The 20,232-nt window shown below is 40.0% G+C and overlaps 1 protein-coding gene across 2 annotated transcripts in view; it reads right to left on the bottom strand.

Moving 5' to 3' along the window:
- The window catches only part of LOC127424526 (solute carrier family 12 member 5-like), a 75,898-nt gene that overhangs the window by 23,867 nt on the left and 31,799 nt on the right, over positions 1-20,232 (bottom strand). For both annotated transcript variants that reach the window (XM_051669842.1, XM_051669843.1), the window contains exons 2-12: positions 15,796-15,896; positions 11,406-11,537; positions 10,648-10,794; positions 6,723-6,777; positions 6,156-6,286; positions 5,517-5,764; positions 5,211-5,422; positions 4,038-4,205; positions 1,498-1,596; positions 1,203-1,260; positions 863-1,037 (exon numbers count right to left, since the gene is read on the bottom strand). In XM_051669842.1, coding sequence (XP_051525802.1) covers positions 863-1,037; positions 1,203-1,260; positions 1,498-1,596; positions 4,038-4,205; positions 5,211-5,422; positions 5,517-5,764; positions 6,156-6,286; positions 6,723-6,777; positions 10,648-10,794; positions 11,406-11,537; positions 15,796-15,896 — 1,526 coding nt within the window. The remainder of the gene's footprint in view (positions 1-862; positions 1,038-1,202; positions 1,261-1,497; positions 1,597-4,037; positions 4,206-5,210; positions 5,423-5,516; positions 5,765-6,155; positions 6,287-6,722; positions 6,778-10,647; positions 10,795-11,405; positions 11,538-15,795; positions 15,897-20,232) is intronic.

The following is a 20,232-nucleotide window of genomic DNA, read 5'->3' as shown; positions in this document are numbered from 1 at the left end:
AGTTATATTTTTCAGATAAAGTGCTGCATAACAGAGCATCACAGATGTTAGATAATGCTTAAGTAAAATACAATTACTACTGAATTATTATTATTATTATTAGTAGTAGTAGTAGTATTACAGTGAATATTACATAACTTTACAGAAGTGATATATTTCTGTCATACTTTTTTATATATATATATTTCTGTGCTTTTATTTTGAAATGTTTGTGCTATTTTGACCAAGGAGGTCTGACGTTATGTCGGCAGCTTCCCACTCTGGAAAAGCTGGTTGCTACATGACTCAAAGTGATTATTAAACCACAAAAGGCTGCTATTTAATTAAATAAGTATGTGCCTCATGCTACAATGTGAATTTGCACTCTGTTTACTGTCATCTGCTACAAACAGGGCGCGCAATGCTTATGACAGTGTTTTCTCTGTATGAGCCTTGGAGGAGCTTTAAAAGGTACGAGCAGCACAACACTGTCTCCACACATTCACAAGTGCTCACATTTGAATTACATGCAAATTATATATATATATATATATATATATATATATATATCTTTAAATCGCAGCTTTTGCGGTTAAATAATCACACTAGGACATTACATGATTTTAATTTGTGGACTGTAATTTGTGGGCTACGTAATGACATTTGTACGTCAGATGGTATAGTTTTTGGTTTCGGAGCATTTTTACAAGTACGAGTACCAGTACATGAGCGCAGTATCGAAACCGATACCAATACCGGGACATCCCTAATTATGATATGTATCAAAGCATCAAAACAGAGAACAAATCAGGGGGCACACTAGTATCACCCATATAATATGCAGCAAGAATCATATTTACTATAAAGAATGACATATATATACCCTAAGGAAAGGAATGATTCCGTCTCGAGCGATGGCTTGAAGGAGGCGAGGCGCTCCTGTCAAACTCTGAAGACCCGCCCCACAGGTGGAGAAGAAGGAGCCAAACACAATGACCCAGGGCGAGGGCCAAGCCAGCGTGCCAATAACTAAGTTACCGTTGACACCTTCCCCAAACCTGTATTTTTAAAAAAGATCCAGTAAGCCTCTTTCAAGAAAACATTCTAAAAATATTTGAAATTGAGATGAACTGTACTGATTTAAGCTGAAGCTAAATTCAGTTTGAACTGACTTGGGCATATTTTGCATCCACAGTGAATGAAAAATCAGAACTAAGACTCACTTGTCCCTCAAAACGACTCCGTCTACACAGGCTCCAAACAGAATCACACAAGACATATCTGTAAGAGCAAAAATTTAGGACAACAACACAAAGCAAAAAAAAAAATAAAATAAAAAAAAAAAATAGGCATTAATTCTATTTCAGCTATTTTCCCATAAACAAGTCTATCATTTGATCATTTTGTGGTTTTCTGTGTATCCAGTTACACTAGTATACTTCCAAGATGGACATTGAGTGGAAGTCATGGGTCATTTATTGGAGCAGTTTACTGTAATGGCTTTGCAGTAAAGGATACAGATAAAGGAGGTAGTGGCAATGGCTAATATGGTACCAACAGGGATGGACTTCTGAGCATCCTGCAGGTCACCAGAACGGTTGGAACCAGCCATGATACCTGCATGACACACACACATAATAAATATTATGAAAGGAGCTCCAAAGGAAGCTGCTCAGAATGAAGATGGATCATGGGTACTCTGTGTACAGTGCTCAATGCAGTTAAAACAGATCCCTCCCCTGCAAGTAACATAATCGTATGGTTGTCGTCACTTATGAGCAGACACAAACACTGTGTTGGGTAGATTACTTCTGAATTGTAATCTGCAGCCTGATCTCATGAAATTTACATGAGCATTGCAACGTTTTTGTAAAACAGAAATTACATGCTTTATTACACATTTGGCTGCAGTTTCCAAGTGAAATGTACATTGGGGGGCGCCAAAACCGAGTAAATTGAGGTTGTAATCAGACAAGGTTTTTAAGGTGAATTTTAGATGGAGGTTTTAATGAGTAAAACATACATTCCTAACCTAAAACTTTAACCTAAATCTAAACAATAGTGTCCGAAATGATAAATGAGAGTTTAACAAAGCAGACATCCTTACCCTTAACCAACACCTAACCCTAACCAATAGTGTTATAAAATGCCAATTCAAAATGAAAAGTAAATTGTCTGAAGCAATGTCATTTCGTGTCACTTCTATGGCACTTTCACTTTCTTGCATCTTTGGCTGGACTTGAACCGTGGTCGATGAGTCCAAAGTCCAACACTATCAGGTGAGCTACCAAGCAAGCTATTCAAATTGGAATAAGTGTTTATTTGTAGGTGGGTCTGTATTACAAGTGTTAAAATATATTGTTTTTTAATGAATGCGTTAAAATAAAAGTGTTTTGATATCATAACATGACAATGACTAAACCACACAGCTGTTGTAGTGCTCTAGTGTTCATTTCACCAGGAAACTGCAGCAAAACCTAGAAAGCAGCTCATAAAAGTCAGTTTGCAAAAATTTATATAGAATAACATTTAATCTATGAGACCAGGTTGGTAATCTGGTACTAACTGCAAATTACATGAGTATGTGGTATGTGTATGTGATAGTTAGTTCATAAGCAGGTTTGTTGTCTTATCATTAAAATGCGGTGTGATGTGTACATTTCCCCCCGTCATGTATTCGTGTCACTAAATGCTGTTTAAAGGGCGATACACATGTAAACAATGCTGTGGAAATGTGCTGCTACCAGTGGATCTTTGACATCAGTTCATCTACATTACACTTGAAGAAAACACAGCGGCGTGATAAAGATCGCTCTGATTATATTATAATTAACAATGTCTACACTGCGTGTACGCGACAGCATCATTGAGATAAATGGGAGAGATCTTTGTCATGTTGTGATGCACCATTAATTTCCAGAGTGGGCCTATTAAGGAATCCATGCCCAGGGCATCCCCACGTCTTAATTCATCCCTGGTTACTACCCAACACTCACGCCATGTACATACAACAAAAAACGTAACTTAAATCAATGTTCCGGGTTCAGTTCAAGTTAAGCTCAAATGACAGCATCTTGATATAATTATGATTACACAAAAACTGATTTCGACTTGTTTCTCCTTTTCTTTAAAAAAGGAAAAATCAAGGTTACAGTGAGGCACTTACAGTGAAAGTGAATGTGGCCAATTTTTGGAGGGTTTAAACAGAAATGTGAAGCTTATAATTTTATAAAAGCACTTACATTAATTTTTCTGTTAAAACTTGTGTATTATTTTAGCTGTAAAGTTGTTTAAATTGAAATTTTTACAGTCATTTTAGGGTTTTAGGGTTTGTTGACATGACATCGTCATGGTAATGAAGTTGTAAAATTGGATACAACTTTACACAGAAATGTTAGTAAGCAATTTTATCACACAAAAATCATGTTTACACGCGTATTGTTTATGTCTTGTGGCTTTACTTTTGAAACAGTGAGTATTTTAATGTTTAAAAACTGGCCTCCATTCACTTCCATTGGAAGTGCCTCACTGTTATGCAGATTTTTGCTTTTGTTTTAAAGAACAATCCTTTAAGACATATAAACTCCTGCATTTTCATAGTGTTGCATATTTTAAATTAACGTGACTTGTCAGTCATATTCAAATGAACATAGCCATAATTTCTAAAATAGCCATAATAAAACAATAGACAGTAAATTGAAAACAACTGGATTATTATTATCATATATAGATTATTAGATTATTAATAATAGGCTGCACAATTAATTGAAAAATGTATCCCAGCTGTTGCGACTGTAATCTTGAAAGCTGCTCCTGTTGTTTCAAAGGTTTCTATTTACAACGTGTTTAATATTTTAACTATCCTAACATGTCCGTTGAGCAATGAAACGGCAATGGCAAAACGGAGCTTCAGAGATGCTTAAATAAGTCTATAGTCCTATCAGTAACAACAACCGACCGTTGTGAGCAAATGATGATTAATTGTCATTGTCGTGCAGACATAATTAATAATTCCCCTATTAATGATCAGATTATTGCAGTACATATCTGGTACTGACCTGTTACAGAGGGGAAGTAGATGCCCACTAGCAGGGTGAAGAAGCTGGTGATGTCGGCCAGGACATATCGGTTAGTGTTGGTTAGTGGGCTGTCAGGGTCGTGTGTTGCTGGCAGACCTCGTTTTTCTAAGATAGAATTTTTCTCCATAAAGCTACTGAAAAGATTCTCTATAAGGAAAAAAAGAGACATTTCTTTAATTAAGAGACAATTCTCAACTCAAATATTGCATGCATTTCATTTAAAATTTCCTATAACATCATAACATATAACATAAAATCATTATATTGTTTTGAACATAAGCTGTATAAAAATATTAGGTGTTGTAACAGTCACCATTTCTTATAGGTTTTTCACCATTTTAAATGAACATTTTTGCAGTTCACTTAAATAGTCCTGCAGTGTGACTAATTAATTTTTAAAAGTACAAATATTCCATGAAGTTTGTTGATTAATATGAGGTCATAAAAACATTCTTTGTCATAATTATACATAATTATCATACAGTACATCAGAACAACATTTAAGATAGCATGAGTATAGCATGTCACATTGCAAAAATGTTCATATGTATATTTAAATATTTGTTTAAACTTACCCATTTTGTGGTAGGTTTATACTGTATCGGGTATGTCAGTTTAATTCCCCTTTAACATTTTGTAATAGTAAGAGCAAATATTAAAGGGATAGTTCACCCAAAATTAAAATTCTGTCATCATTTAATCACCCTCATGTCATTCAAAACGACTTTATTTCTGATGCGGAACACAAAAGGAGATGTTTTAATGAATAAGGCAGCCTGTTTTTAGTATGATGGCAGTTGATAGTGCTTCATTTTAAAGCTAAAAAGTAGCATAAAAGTAGTCCATATGACTTGTGCATCATATTCCAAGTCTTCTGAAGGCATGCGATAGGTTTAATGACAAACACCCTGAAAGTTAAGTAGTTAAGTAAATCTTGACGTCCGTTGCATGTTCATCAGCGCTATGAGAGAAGCTCGTTTACACATGAACGTTTGTTGTTTTAACACTAAATAACAGAAGTTCCCGCATGTTGTGCATAAGAAAGAAAGTCATACGGGCTTGGAACAACATGAGGGTGAGTAAATGATTTTCATTTCTGGGTGAACTATCCCTTTAAACCATCAATGTCTTTAATTATTGTAACTTTCTAACCTGCCAGGATACCACTGGTGATTCCAGGGATTCCCTGGATTTGAGAGATGTTGTTGTTAGTGAAGTACTCATCACAGGTGGCATTCAGGAACTCAGAGTCACAAAAGGCTCTCCAGAGCTTGGTGGTGACTGTGGCATTGCCGCTTTCTATGGTCTTGGCACAAATGTCATAGCCCTTTGATACAAGAGTTCGATTCCCGAGCACACAGACCCTACACAAGAAAGTTCTGTCTGTTTACGGTTCTTCGTGAAATATATAAATATGCTTTTCACAAAATGACAAAAAAAATTAAATAATTTACTTACGGAAATTCTGGCGGATCAAAAGATGTCTTGATGACCCCAGCATAGACAGCAAGGATGGAGAGAATAACGCAGGCGAGGAACACAAGGGCCAGTTTGTTGACATACTTCACACCAACAAAAACAACCAAAGCCATTAAGGAGAGCACAATGGTACCGTACACTCGCATGTTATTCAACAGTGCTGCCTCGGCCTCTGCTCCCTCCAGACCCTCCATTTTAAATATAGCAGCTGATGGCACAATGTAGATCTACAAAGACATCAAGAAAAATCATATAAACTAAGTGATGGTCAAGAAGATTTCAATGGTTTATGTTGTGTGTAAACAGTAAAAAGCAATGGTTTTCAAAAGGTGGGTCGCAACCCAAAAGCAGGTCACAGGTCTGTTCTGATATTGTCATGGACAGCAGGCTAAAGAAATACTAAATACAAATAATCAAATATAACTAAACATAAAATTGTGCACAGTTAGGGGATAGGACTATATATATAGACTTATCGACCTTTAAAAGGGAGGGGAAAACATACTCCATATCTTTTGTTTAATGTTAATGCATTGTTTTATTATCACATTTAGCCATACATGTCTAAATAAATGTCAGGCAAAGAGAAAACTAATAAAAATGCAATATGTGTCACACCAGTAGGATTTCGATGCAGCCCAGTATATACATGGCTCCAGCGTAAGTGGTGCCCAGGTAGAAACATATACCAACAGCCCCGCCAAACTCTGGCCCCAGTGAACGAGAAATCATGTAGTAGGAACCACCAGCTATATGTTGACATAAAAAAAAATTAACAGTTACCATATACAAAAAAACAAATAAACAAACAAAAAAAAAAAAAACATCAAAATTGTCTATCAGAAAAGCTGTTCACGCAGTTAAAAAATAAGAACATGGTAGTAAGTCAATATTAAAACATTTGTTTCTTGCCATTCTATAAAAACAATTTGTATTGTCTTGTCCTTGAAATGTCAGTTTAAGGCAAGAGCAGGGTGAATGTCAGTCTGGTATATCTACTCTGTTTATTTCTAACACAGACAGTCATACATCACATACACAAGAGTAAACACAGTTATAAGCGAGGAGCTGTGCTCAGCACAGATGGGACCTGTACTGTGTACTGTAGCTTACTGCCAACAGATCAACAGGACAGCCGTCCTCTGGGCTTCTACACTCATACACAAACACTGAATTTTTGCTTACCTGGCACAACTCCATTGGTGGCAATTGCACTCATCGAGATAGCAGTCAACATAGTCTGTAAATATGGTAAATAAAGTTCAATGCAGAGAGGACAGTCAGTGATAGAGAGAGAGAGAGAGACTAACATGACATAATGCAGTGCCGTCAACAGGGGACCCACTGCTAATCTTCCAATGACTCATTCAATTTTTGTTTAAAAACATAAAGGAGTTGTGTTGTTTTTGCAATGGGGTGGGGGGGGGGGGGGATATCCTGTATACAAGATATCCTGTATACAGTTTAAACATTAAGATGTTTTGTTGTTTTAATAACTTTGGCCTCTTGAATTTAAGCGACAGCCCTGCACAAAGACAGGTATTATGTTGTACTATTAAAGGAATTGTTTACCAAAAAGTGAAGAGTCTCTCATCATTTTTTTCATATGGGTTCAACCACTGGGTTCATGTGGTTTAATTTTGTTCTGCCTTATGTGCTTTTGGAGTTTCAAAGTTCTGTCCACCATTCATTTGCACTGAATGGACTTACAGAGCTGAGATATTTTTCTAAAAATCTTCATTTATATTCTGCAGAAGAAAGAAGGTCTTACACATCTGGGATGGCATGAGGGTGAGTAAATGATGAGAGAATTTTTGGGTTAACTATTCAGACAATAGAGGACAAAATCGTGTTTTAAAAATACTTCTAAATGACATTCACTGAATAAAAAAAATAAAATAAAAAAAAATAAATAAAAAAAAGAGATTTTTTTTATTAAGTTTGATTCAGTGAAAATAATTCATAAAAATAAAAAAAATCACTGAATTTTTTGTTGTTGTCTTGTTTTCCATTTAAAATTGTCTAAAAATCCTTAAAACAAGATACATTTACCTGATAAGCAATGTATGTTGAATATGAGTGTATTTTCTATATATTATTTATATTATACTTCTGCTAGTGCAGTATTGACAAACTATACTTATATTTAAGATATATTATCTGAAATTATTTGAAGTCTAAATATCTTATATGCTGATTCTCAAGAGAATGCATTTTCTTAAAGGGATTTTAGATATTTTAAAATATTTGAATTTTTTAGATTATATTCAACATTCTTAGATAACACATTTTTTTTCTGTAGTAAATGTAAATTAAAATTAAAATAAATTTGTGTTTATTTCCTTGACCACTGAACTACTACACATTTTAGAAGCCTAACAATTTACAAAGGGATTATAAAATATCTTCATCTTAACAATTATCAACCTGACTCTGAGTCATTTGTAATCCGTCAGCCTCTGTAAATCCACTCCGTTTGTTAATCTGTATGAAGCAATCACATAAGCCCTTCAACACATCTGCTTTCCAGACCTGTATAGTCTGCTGGTATTTTACTTTGGATTAAACTAATAATCAAGTAAAATGCCAAATTTGTGACAGTAAATTGGCATACAATAACAACTTCCCCGATGTTACAACACAAGTCTGCAACAAGGAGATGACAGAGTTTAGTTAGCTTCCCAGTTCACATCAATAAATCTGTATGATAAAGGTTAAAGAATCAATGTGCTGTACTTATAAAAGTGAGAATCTAACGGTCCTCTACTCGTTCTCGACATTTTGACAGTGTTCTAAAACCTTTCGCATAGTGGTGGGACAATTACTGTACATTCTATAAACCTCTTTCTAAAGAACTCATGAGTGGCAACTGACAATTTCAATGTAGGTTAAATTGTGCTTTTAAGACTATTTGCAGTAGTTCTTTGAAATAAAGGCACATCTACTCAAACTTCCCTCAAATTTATCTCATGGAATTGAAACATCGTGCTTTGGTATGTGCATATAAGCCCTGATTTAATTTTAGAATGGACCTATTAATAGTAAATGTCATTCATGCTATTAGTGCAAAGAACGCATTGTAGTGAGATGTTTATTATGAGATTTAACTTTACCTTCCGATTTTTTTGGAATCTAATAAATGAGTCTGGAATCGACTCTTGAAATCGATTTCAAAACCAGTAATCGGAGTCGATTTCCAAATATCTGGAATCGAACAGCCCAATATTCTCGAGCTAAAGTGCTCCTCTCGTGCGCCATCCTTAGTTTCATATGATCTCATGTAATGTTAAATGAGATCAAACGACTATTCGACAATGAAAACTTTTGCCATTGTCAATAACGTCGACTAATCTTTTCAGCCCTAATATATATACAGTATATATATTTAATACTTTTTCCTATTCTCCCCAGTTTAATGTGCAGAGAGAGCAATAAGGAAGCTGTTCGTCGGTTGATTTCCCCAAAAAGTGTAAACAGTGTGGCTCTGTGGCGCTATCAAAACTTTGCTCTTTTTGTTTGAGTGACCCAAATTGTCAACAGTTACTCAATGAATGGTGTGAGTTTAGGGCAGGAATACCTGTTTGACCAAACAATGGAAGACAAGCAAAATGTTTGAGAGAAACCTGTTAAAAAAAATCTCATTATTTTTGCAATTTCGTTTGATGCAGCTATTGGCACAAACATTTCTTCCACTTCATCTTTTAAATCAATAATTCAGTCTAAATCAACCTAAAATAACGTAGATACATGAGCGCTTGACAAGTAATGCATGTTACTTGTTCAACCATATTTTGTGTACTAAAGGAGACCAGAATGTTCATCAGAGCATCCATTATTTACTTAAAAGTTGCTAGGGTTGCCAAGACTGAAACAAATCTAGAGTGATAGTGACTATGACTTGTGAGTGTGGGCTAACAGTCGGTGAGTGTATGTGCATTTGCTTGGGTTTGGCAGGGTCATGAATGCATTATGGGGGATTTTTGGTGGTACAATCTGAAGGGACAACTTTCAGCTTTTTGATATTAAACATTATTAAAACAGATATGACAGGAGGGGAAAGAGCTCAGAGTGGCAATACTGCAAATTCACTTACATAATACTCTCAAAACTCACGACAAAGACATGAGCAGATATTTACTAATATGTGATACGAGCATGCACAGAACACATGCAAATACAACAACAGAATCACAGCAGGAGTGGCTTAGCTGTGACTGCTGTCCATGGTGCTAAACTGGCAGCTCTGAAATGAAAAGCCTCAAGTAAGCAGTTACATTTACAGTCTTGGCAGAAACCCAGAATGGCAGTGCTGGCACTCATGCCATTCTGAGATATTGCTTTACCATAGTGACTTACACCAAAGTGATTGCATAACTGTAAGCAATCCTATTTAAAGGTGCAACAGGGTAAAAAGAGAACCTTATCTCTAGAAAAGGGTCGTGGAGAGAGAGAGAGTTAGGATGGTTGAGAGTGCACTACATTTCTTTGGGCTTCTTAATGGTAAGCAACATGATCACACAGGAAATCAACATGTTGCTTTCAAAAGTTAATGTACCTTGAAATAAACCCCATTTAGTCGAATTACTCTCCAGACATTTTGCATCAATTCAAACTTTTCTACCTTTTCCTCTAGTTCAACCTCCGAGACACGGGTTCTGGTCCCAGGAAGTAATCGTGTTCACATAAACAAAAGTGAGCGTTATTTAGAGGATGCATTTTCCCTCTTATCCACTAGGTTCAGTTTAGGGTTGGGGTTTGGATTAGGCCAGATGGTTAATAAAATATGCATTAACGTATTATATCATTAACAATTTAAAATAATACTTGATTTTGGTGCCACTCTGTGGACATTTGACACAGAAACTTGAGCTCACATGTGCCCATACATTCGACACTTCCAGCTTCGGCCACTGGGGGCAGTATTTAGATTTTCAGTAAGCACAGACCGATATCAACAGCAGAAATTCGACCTGCCATTGCCAAATTCACAGGGCAGAATGGATCTTTTTGTTCCTATAGACAGTGCTTGAATTGAGGGGGCATAAGGCATTAGGGGGCAATTCAAGCACTGCCTATAGATGCTATAAAAGTGTGTGTATCTGAGACTGACCGTGGAACAACACATGAAGACGATGGTGAAGGTGCCCAGTACACCCCCAGCACCCACCAGCCAGGTCATCCTGAGAAACAGAATCACCCCCAGGATGTTCTGCATACATGGCAGGTAAACGCCCATTAATGTGCCCATGCGTGGAGCCTGTCAATGAAAGGATCAACCAATGAATAATACTGTATATAAAACATTTAAAAAATACTACTGTAGAAGATTCCATCATTAAAGATTACATGAAATTGCTTGACCAAAATAGCCAATAGGCTTAAATTTACATTACGGCTATAAATCAAATTTTGCCACTAGCATGTCAGCTGCAGGGTGTTTAATAAGGAGGGACAATCTCATTCTAGACAGCATTTGATTGGACAAAAATCTGTGTAGTGCAAGATGGGTCATCAATATTTTTGGTCTGTTTACCCAGAATAGAAATGTGCATACCTGCTAAAATGTAGTTTTTTGCAACTTTTGGGAGAACGCTAGCATATAGATGGCTTCAAAGCTAATAGACATGACCTAAAGGACACAGATTAATTGGGCCTCTAAACAGCTATTTAAGCTGTCAATCAATCATTAATTAGGTACCATCCATTGATGTATACAGGATAGGTTAAAGAAAGGAGGGCCAGATCACTGTCAGTGGTGATTTAGTAGTCTGTAGAGCTAGTGTAGAGATAGGTCATAGACAACCATAGAAAACTGTTCTTGTTTTTTGTCAGTAAATCTTTATACCCTGTCTGCATGTATGTGTTCACCTGCACAGTTTTCTTGCGTGCTTCCTCGTTGTTTTCTGCCTCCTCATGCTCTTTACTGCCCTGTGTCAAGTTGGAGTAGTTGGCTAGGCTGCTGAGCAAAGAAGATACCATGGGACTAGTGTCCATCTCCTCCTACAAAACAGACACATAGACACAAAGGTGTAAACTTATTTGAAACATTAATTTCTTAGTCTCTGACTTTTAGCAAGAACACAAATATCAGTGCCTATGGAGAAAGTGGGTTTCCCTATCTGTCACTCACTCGACGTTGTGTCGATGTAGTGACACTAGGGGTCACTCTTGGGAGCCCAAGGTACCTCTGGTCTTTGATAAAAGGCCAATCAAAATTGGCGAGTGGTATTTGCATGCCACTCCCCCGGACATACGGGTATAAAAGGAGCTGGTATGCAACCACTCATTCAGATTTTCTCTTCGAAGCCGAACGGTCATGCTCACTGAGCTGAATTCCCACGACTGTTCATTCACCTCTGCTGGATGTGACGGCGCATTTCAGCGGCTTCTCCCCCCTCTGCACTGGTGCAATGCAGAGAATGCCCCTGGGCGCTTCGGCAGAAATAAGAGTATATTTCTCTAAAAGAGTATATTTCTCTAAAAGAGTCGAACACACGGAACATCTTTTTAAAGACGCGTCTTTTTAAAGATGCCTTTCCGATTGTGTGTTATTCCTGGTTGCGCTCGTTATCTCTCGCCTTCTGACGGTCACGATCACTGTCTTTCGTGTCTGGGCACTGCTCACACGGAGACAGCGTTCGTGGATGGTCATGTTCTCATTAGGAGGACATGTCCATGGCAACGATGCGGTCGCAGCTCACCTTCGAAAGAAAGCAAGCCACCCCAGAGGCTCCCCGCCTCGGTCCTTTTACCCACGGGTATGAGGCCAGTGCGGCTAGCACTGGGGATGATTTGGGGACACCAATGGGACCGCCTCCGCCGGGTATCCTCCCGCGGTTGGCTAGAGTGGAACCCTCCGCTCTTCCCTGAACCCTCACGGCTTGATGATTGGTTCCTGGGCTCACGGCGCCGCTCAAAGCCACGCCCCGCCCCCGTTCCTTTCTTCCCGGAAGTGCATGAAGAGCTCACAAGGTCGTGGGAGGCACTTTTTACTGCCCGGTCCTGATCTTTTCAGCTTCCCCGCCCTCACTACCCTCGATGGTGGGGCGGCCAAGGGCTATTTGGCAATCCCCCGGTGGATTGCGGTGCACCTATGCCCGCAGAGTGCCGCCACCTGGCACAGGTGCCCAAAGCCCCCGTCCAAGGCCTGTAGGTTTACGTCATCTCTGACGGCCAAGGCCTACGGTGCACGCCATGGCTCTCCTGCAAGTCCGCCAAGGCACTAAAGGAACTGCACGAGGGTAGTTCCGCCCCGGGATTGATGCAGGAACTGCGCTCGGCAACCGACCTCGCTCTCCGAGCGACGGAGGTCATGGCGCGGTCTCTCAGGTGGACGATGTCCACATTAGTGGTCTTGGAGCGCCACCTTTGGCTCAACCTGGTCAAGATGGGTGAGACCGACAGGACACGATTCCTTGCTGCCCCCATCTCCCAGGCTGGTCTATTTGGCGACACCGTCAAGAACTTTGCCCAGCAGTTCTCGACGGTGGAGCAGTAGACGGAGGCTATCCGGCATATCCTGCCCCAGCACGGCTCAAGATCCCACACCCTGTCTACTCGTCACCCCTTCGGCCCGGCCCTGGCATGGAGGGGTTTTACAGCCCCTACTTCATCGTACCGAAAAAAGGCGGTGGGTTACGGACTTTACACAGACTCTTTACTGGCGAGCATCCGGCATCAAGATTGGTTCGTGGCGGTAGACCGAAGGACGCATACTTCCACGTCTCGATCCTTCCTCGACACAGACCCTTCCTGTGGTTTGCATTCAAGGGTCAGGCATATCAGTACAAGTTCCTCCCTTTCGGCCTGTCCCTGTCTCCTCGCATCTTCACGAAGGTCACAGAGGCACCCCCCGCTAAGAGAGGTGGGCATTCGCATTCTCAACTATCTCGATGACTGGCTAATCTGGCTAATCTTAGCTCACTCTCGGGACATGCGAGTGTCCGGCATCAAGATTGGTTTGCGGCGGTAGACCTGAAGGAAGCTTACTTCCATGTCTCGATCCTTCCTCGACACAGACCCTTCCTGCGGTTTGCATTCGAGGGTCAGGCATATCAGTACAAGGTCCTCCCTTTCGGCCTGTCCCTGTCTCCTCACATCTTCACGAAGGTCGCAGAGGCACCCCCCGCTAAGGGAGGTGGGCATTCGCATTCTCAACTATCTCAACGACTGGCTAATCTTAGCTCACTCTCGGGACATGTTGTGCGCACACAGGTACTTGGTGCTCTCACACCTCAGCCGACTAGGGCTTTGGGTCAACTGGGAAAAGAGCAAGCTCTTCCCGGTTCAGAGCATCTCTTTTCTCAGTTTGGAGTTGGACTCAGTCTCTTTGACTGCACGCCTCATGAACGAGCACGCCCAGTCGGTGTTGGTCTGTTTGAAGGCGTTCAAACAGAAAAAACAGCGGTTCCACTGAAACTTTTTCAGAGGCTCCTGGGGCATTTCAGCGGTGGCCACCCCGCTCGAGTTGATGCATATGAGACTGCTTCAGCACTGGCTTCAGACTTGAGTCCCGAGATGGGCATGACGCCGCGGGACACATCGCGTGGTCATCACGCCGGTCTGTCACCGTCTTTTCAGCCCTTGGACCGACCTCTCATTTCTACAGGCAGGTGTTCCCCTAGAACTGGTCTCCAGGCGTGTTGTGGTCATGACGGATGCCTCCAAAACGGGCTGGGGTGCTGTTTGCAATGGGCAAACAGAAAGCCCCCTTTGAGCCTTTGCAGTCAGCCGAGCTTAAGGCTTCTCTCCTTGAAGACTGCCCTCCTGACTGCGCTCACTTCCATCAAGAGAGTAGGAGACCTGCAAGCGTTCTCTGTCAGTGAAATGTACCTGGAGTTCGGTCCGGGTTACTCTTACGTGATCCTGAGACCCCGACCGGGCTATGTGCCCAAGGTTCCCACGACCCCTTTTAGGGACCAGGTGGTGAACCTGCGAGCACTGCCAAAGGAGGAGGCAGACCCAGCCCTGTCGTTGCTGTGACCGGTGCGCACTTTATGCATCTATTTGGATTGCACGCAGAGCTTTAGGATCTCTGAGCAGCTCTTTGTCTGCTCTGGTGCACAGCGGAAAGGAAGCGCTGTCTCCAAGCAGGGGATCGCCCACTGGCTCATTGACGCCATAACTATGGCATATCACGCCTAGGACATGCCGCCCCTGGTAGGGCTACGAGCCCATTCTACCAGGGGTATAGCGGCCTACTGGGCCCTGGCCAGGGGTGCCTCTCCAACAGACATTTGCAGAGCAGCAGGCTGGGCAACACCCAACACCTTTGCAAGGTTCTACAATCTCCTGGTGGAACCGTTTTGTCCCAGGTAGTGGCACGCAATACAAGCGGATAAGCCCGGGATAGCCGGCCGGGTGTATCGCTTTCACATAGCGCCTTCCACCTCCTTTTGAGCTGAAGACATGAGCCATTAATTCCCAGTAGTGTTCACAAACTTTGTTCCCTGGTTGACTTCCTCCGAGCCCTGTGGCAGTCGAGTTTTCAGAGAGACTCGCTGCCGGCCCAGTACACCTGCTAACTAAGAGTCCTGTTCTGGGGTAGGTGCTCCGTATGTGGCGGTTCCCTGTAAGGCTAACCCCATGCAATATATATCTTCCGCTAGTTCGTTTCCCTGTTGGCAATCTGCGTCTTCCTTGGGCAGAGCCCCTCTGCCCCAGTCTCCATGTTTGTAGTAACTCCTCCCCCATTGGTTAGGATCTACCTTGAAGACTCTCCACATGGTTGGAAAGACCATGTGACATATGTTTCCACTTAAATATCCCCCCCTCTCTTTGGGAGAGGTGTGGTCTCCGCTGTGTTTCGTATAGGGACCCCTAGTGTCACTATATCGACACAACGTCGAGTGAGTGACAGATAGGGAACGTCATGGTTACTTGTGTAACCTCCGTTCCCTGATGGAGGGAACGAGACGTTGTGTCCCTCCTGCCACAATGCTGAACTACCCACTGAAATGGCTGGACCTTATATCGGCTCCTCAGCATAAAACCTGAATGAGTGGTTGCATACCAGCTCCTTTTATACCCGTATGTCTGGGGGAGTGGCATGCAAATACCACTCGCCAATTTTCATTGGCCTTTTATCAAAGACCAGAGGTGTCTCGGGCTCCCAAGAGTGACCCCTAGTGTCACTACATCGACACAACGTCTCGTTCCCTCCATCAGGGAACGGAGGTTACACAAGTAACCATGACGATTCTTCACAAACATTGAAGTTCCTTCTAAATGAATCATTAATTACAATCTTTAAATGTACCTCAAACAGTGCCATGTTTTTTCCATCATACTGCCGACTTTTCTCTACATCACTTGCACTGCTGTTGATAAAGGGGCTGCTCTCCTTGGAAGTTGCATCTCCTGTGAACATACAGAAATAAAACATTTGTGTTTAATACCATGTGGATCATACATTATAAATGCTCTTTAAATAGGGAGTCAAAAATTATAAACAACAAAGATAATGTGTCATATCAACCTCAGTGAATCTGTAAGAATTACATCCTGCATTATATTACAAAAAGATATTTATATATATATATATATATATATATATATATATATATATATATATATATATATATATATATATATATATATATATATATATATATATATATATATATATATATATATATATATATATATATATATATATATATAAACAATCCATCTGTCAAGCAATCTATCAGATATTGTTCCCATTTTATTTGCTTACACATAAGATCAATGTCATTGTATTAATACAATTATTAATAACTCAGAATCATCACTAAGCATTATTGTTAAAAACTGATCACTGCTGTTTTAAAGCGATAGTTCACCCAAAAATGAATATTCTCTCAATATTTACTCAGCTTCATGGCATCCCAGATGTGTATAACTTTTTGTCTTCTGCTGAACACAAACAAAAATTTTTAGGATAATTTTTCAGCTCTGTAGGTCCATACAATGCAAGTCAACAGGGTCCAAAACTTTGAAGCTCCAAAAAGATTATAAAGGCAACATAAAAGACTCCATTGTTTTAATCCATATCTTCTAAAGTGATTTAATAGGTGTGGGTAAGAAAAACATATTACTGTTTAAGACTTTTTTCCTATAAATCTCCACTTTCACCAGCCCTCCTATGCTCGCTCACGTCTTTTGTTTTTGGCGATTCACATTCTTCCTGCATCTCGCCACCTACTGGGTAGGGAGGAGAATTTATATTAAAAAAGGACTTAAATTTTGATCTGATTCTCACCCAGACCTATCATATTAATTAGACATGGATTTAACCACGGAGTCATATGGATTACTTTTATGCTGCCTTTATGTGCCTTTTGTACCGTCCTTCGGATGAGATGTTAAACCGAGGTCCTGACTCTTTGTGGTCATTAAAAGTCCCAGGACACTTCTTGAAAAGAGTTGGGGTGTAACCCCGGTGTGCTGGCCAAATTCCCCCATTGGCCCTTATCAATCATGGCTTCCTAATAATCCCCATCAATTAATTGGCTCTATCACTCCACTCTCTCTTCTCCACCAATAGCTAGTGTGTGGTGAGCGTACTGGCACACTATGGCTGCCAGTGCATCATCCAGGTGGATGCTGTACACTGGTGGTGGTTGAGGAGAGTCCCTGTTCACTGTGTAAAGCGCTATATAAATGTAACATTCATTCATTCATTCATTTTGGAGCTTCAAAGTTTTGGACCCTGTTGACTTGCATTGTATGGACCTACAGAGCTGAGATAGAAAGTCTTACACATCTGGGATGTCATGAGGGTGAGCAAATGATGAGATAAATTTTCTTTTGAGGTGAACTATACCTTTAAGAGTTTCACATTACTTTCCACAATGTTCTGTCTTGCCTATTTAATCTTAATCTTGAGTATTCAGTAGTTGTACAGTTTATTCACAGTTATTCAAAGCTGTTAAAACTTCCTTTTCATTTGAAAAAACTAAAAAGGTCAGGGGCAGGCATAATAAAGAGAGCAAAAAACTGCGATGCATCAACAAGGAGCACTCCTTGTATGTATATCAGTGTGTCTGTGTGTGTGTTTATGTGTGTGTGTGGGTGAGGAGTTTCAGGATTTCTACATGCTCCTCCATGGCAACAACCCGGATCTTAGCCTATTTTTACACTGCCGCTTTCAGCCGCACATCCTTTATCACAGGAACCGTTGATCGGATAATTTTGAAGGAGTGCAAAATAAACCCTTACATGATCGCATTGATGCCGTTGTGTCCTATAAATAACAGTCATTGTATATCTTTCCCAAAAGCCATGGGTTTTAATTGTACATATTTCTAAATTGGAGTGTTTATTGTAATTCCTTTTGTATGCTGTCACCTTCCCTGCCTTTTTTTTCGTAATTATATGTGGGAGCATGCTCATTAAATGGTCAGGGGAATCCTGCCTCTTAGCTCACCCAATTTAATCTGATGTATTAGTTTAATTAATTTTGGTGCCTGTCAAAGCTTTGCACATTTTAATTTTCACCGCATTTGCTCGCCTTTTGACCTGTGACCCTATGACCTAGCAATTTTATGTCACCACTTAATCAATATGGCACCATGTCTAGTGTTTTCTATGGTATTTCAAAATACAAGCGCATAAAACGTATTTGTAGGGCAGTGGGGGTTAATGGTGGTCTGCTGATTTTGCCTGCTGTCAATTTCAGTGTTTAGGTTTTGCAGTGTTGAAAAGGCAAGGGCAGGACAAAAGATGGATGCTTGTACTTTTTTCTGAACTATTTCCCCCCTCTTCTATTCCTACAGCTTTCTCTACTTCTTAAGTTCGGTCAAATTGGTGACTGGGGACTCACAGCTTTTGACACAGCTCTGGTATTCCTGTTCTCTGAGCCATGGGATATGTATAATGTGTGGCTGATCTCCTTGCTGTTTTCAATATTTGTTTGTAACTATTTTACATATGTTTCTTTATTCTTTCTCTATTCTCTCAAAATCTGTTCTTTTTAAAACTATGCATGATAAAACAATTTTTTCAAACAAATCTTAAATTATATTAACAAATTGCATGCATTCTTGTAATGCTTTCCCACCATTTGTGCTTATTGGTTACAAATCTATAGGTATCTTGTAACCAGCTGTACGTTCAAACCCTGCAACAGCCATTCTATAGACATTCAGTACTGTGCTTTTGAGCAAGTCACTTAACCCCAGGTTGCTCCTGTAAGTTGTTTTCGACAAAATCATCAGCTAAATAGTTTGCAATAGTCTCAATCCTAATATCAGTGAAACTTGATATGCACACATCAGCATGTGAGATTAGCTTGATTAATCATTCATTGCATATCGCAGATTAAAAAAAAGACTTCATGCATATTTCATTTATAGAGCCCCTCTTATTAAATGCTAATTAGTGCTAACTAGTTGCTGTTGTTTTTCTGCCTTTACAATGCTAGCAATTCAGTTGAGTTTAGCTAAATAGACATTTTACCAGATTTTCAAACAGATAATGGTTTATTCAATAAACTGTATAGTGGGTAAAGTGGAGAGTGTCAGGATACATCAGCACAACACCTAAATTCAATGTTGTATAACCTATAAAACCAATATAGAGCAAACAATGAAAAACTACAGTAAATCCCCAGTGTACCATAAAAATCTAAAATATAAACACAACAAATAAACAGAGAACATGATGCTTAGCTTCTGTAAGATACAGCTTCTGTATTACTATGAAAATATTCTGTGAAATTAAAACAGCACTGCACTCATTCCCTCTAAGCACCTTTGCCTTTCTATAATCCACAGCTATAAAATCTGCTTTTCAAAGCCCATTTTAGCTCTTGACATAAAGCAGTCTGCTTTGTAATTTTTTTTATGTTGTCTTGCCTACCCATTTATCTCTTCTCTGGCATTTGTGTAGTCAGTCTCATGCCAGAACCAAACTACTGAATCCTCGTGACACTTTCATCCCAATAACACTGTATACAAAGTGAAAAATATGAATGTATCATCTAATGTCCTTGTGTTGTGCAAAGTCTAACTGCTTACTGCCAGAAGTAACATGTGGCCAGGCACCTGAGTAGGAGATGGGATTGCACAATCTGATGAAATCAGGCAGGAAGGATCCCCAGTAGTGCATTTTAGAGAATCAATGTGGAATAAGCTATGGCCAAAGTTTCTCCCATGATCTGCACTGCTGAGAAGATGTGCAGAATTATTCATTATGGATTCCAGCCTGATCACACTTTGAATTTGGCGACAGGAGGTCGAAAGCTCTGCTGCTGAAATTCGAACCACTGCCCCCGGTGGCTGAATCTGGAAGTATTGTTGACCTTTCTCCAGGTGAAATGCAGTTGTAACGGAGTTGTAATGATGCAATACAAGCAACAGGAATGCAGATTTTATTCAACCTTTTCCCTAACCTGAAAACTAACCATCAGTGGAGTAAAAACATAATTTTAGAGCAAAAATACAACTCTGAATCATGCTCACCATTGTTTTTGTGAGTGCAATTGCTTCCTGCTTTCCATGGGACCAGAACCTGTGTCTAAGAAATGCTTAAGCAACAAGCCATCAGTAGCGCCACAGGGAAAACTGATCTGAGGCAAAAATGTCTGATGGGGCATGGCACTTGCTAGAATTGAGCAGAATGGAGTCAATTTTAGGGTACATGAACATTCGGAAACAGCATGTTGATTTCCAGTGTGATCATGTTGTGGATGCCTATTTTGCCAGGTTTCTTT

Source organism: Myxocyprinus asiaticus, chromosome 33 (assembly GCF_019703515.2).
Source record: "Myxocyprinus asiaticus isolate MX2 ecotype Aquarium Trade chromosome 33, UBuf_Myxa_2, whole genome shotgun sequence".
Classification (NCBI taxonomy): domain Eukaryota; kingdom Metazoa; phylum Chordata; class Actinopteri; order Cypriniformes; family Catostomidae; genus Myxocyprinus; species Myxocyprinus asiaticus.
Note: the sequence above shows the minus strand (reverse complement) of the source record. Positions and strands in the feature narration are given on the sequence as shown.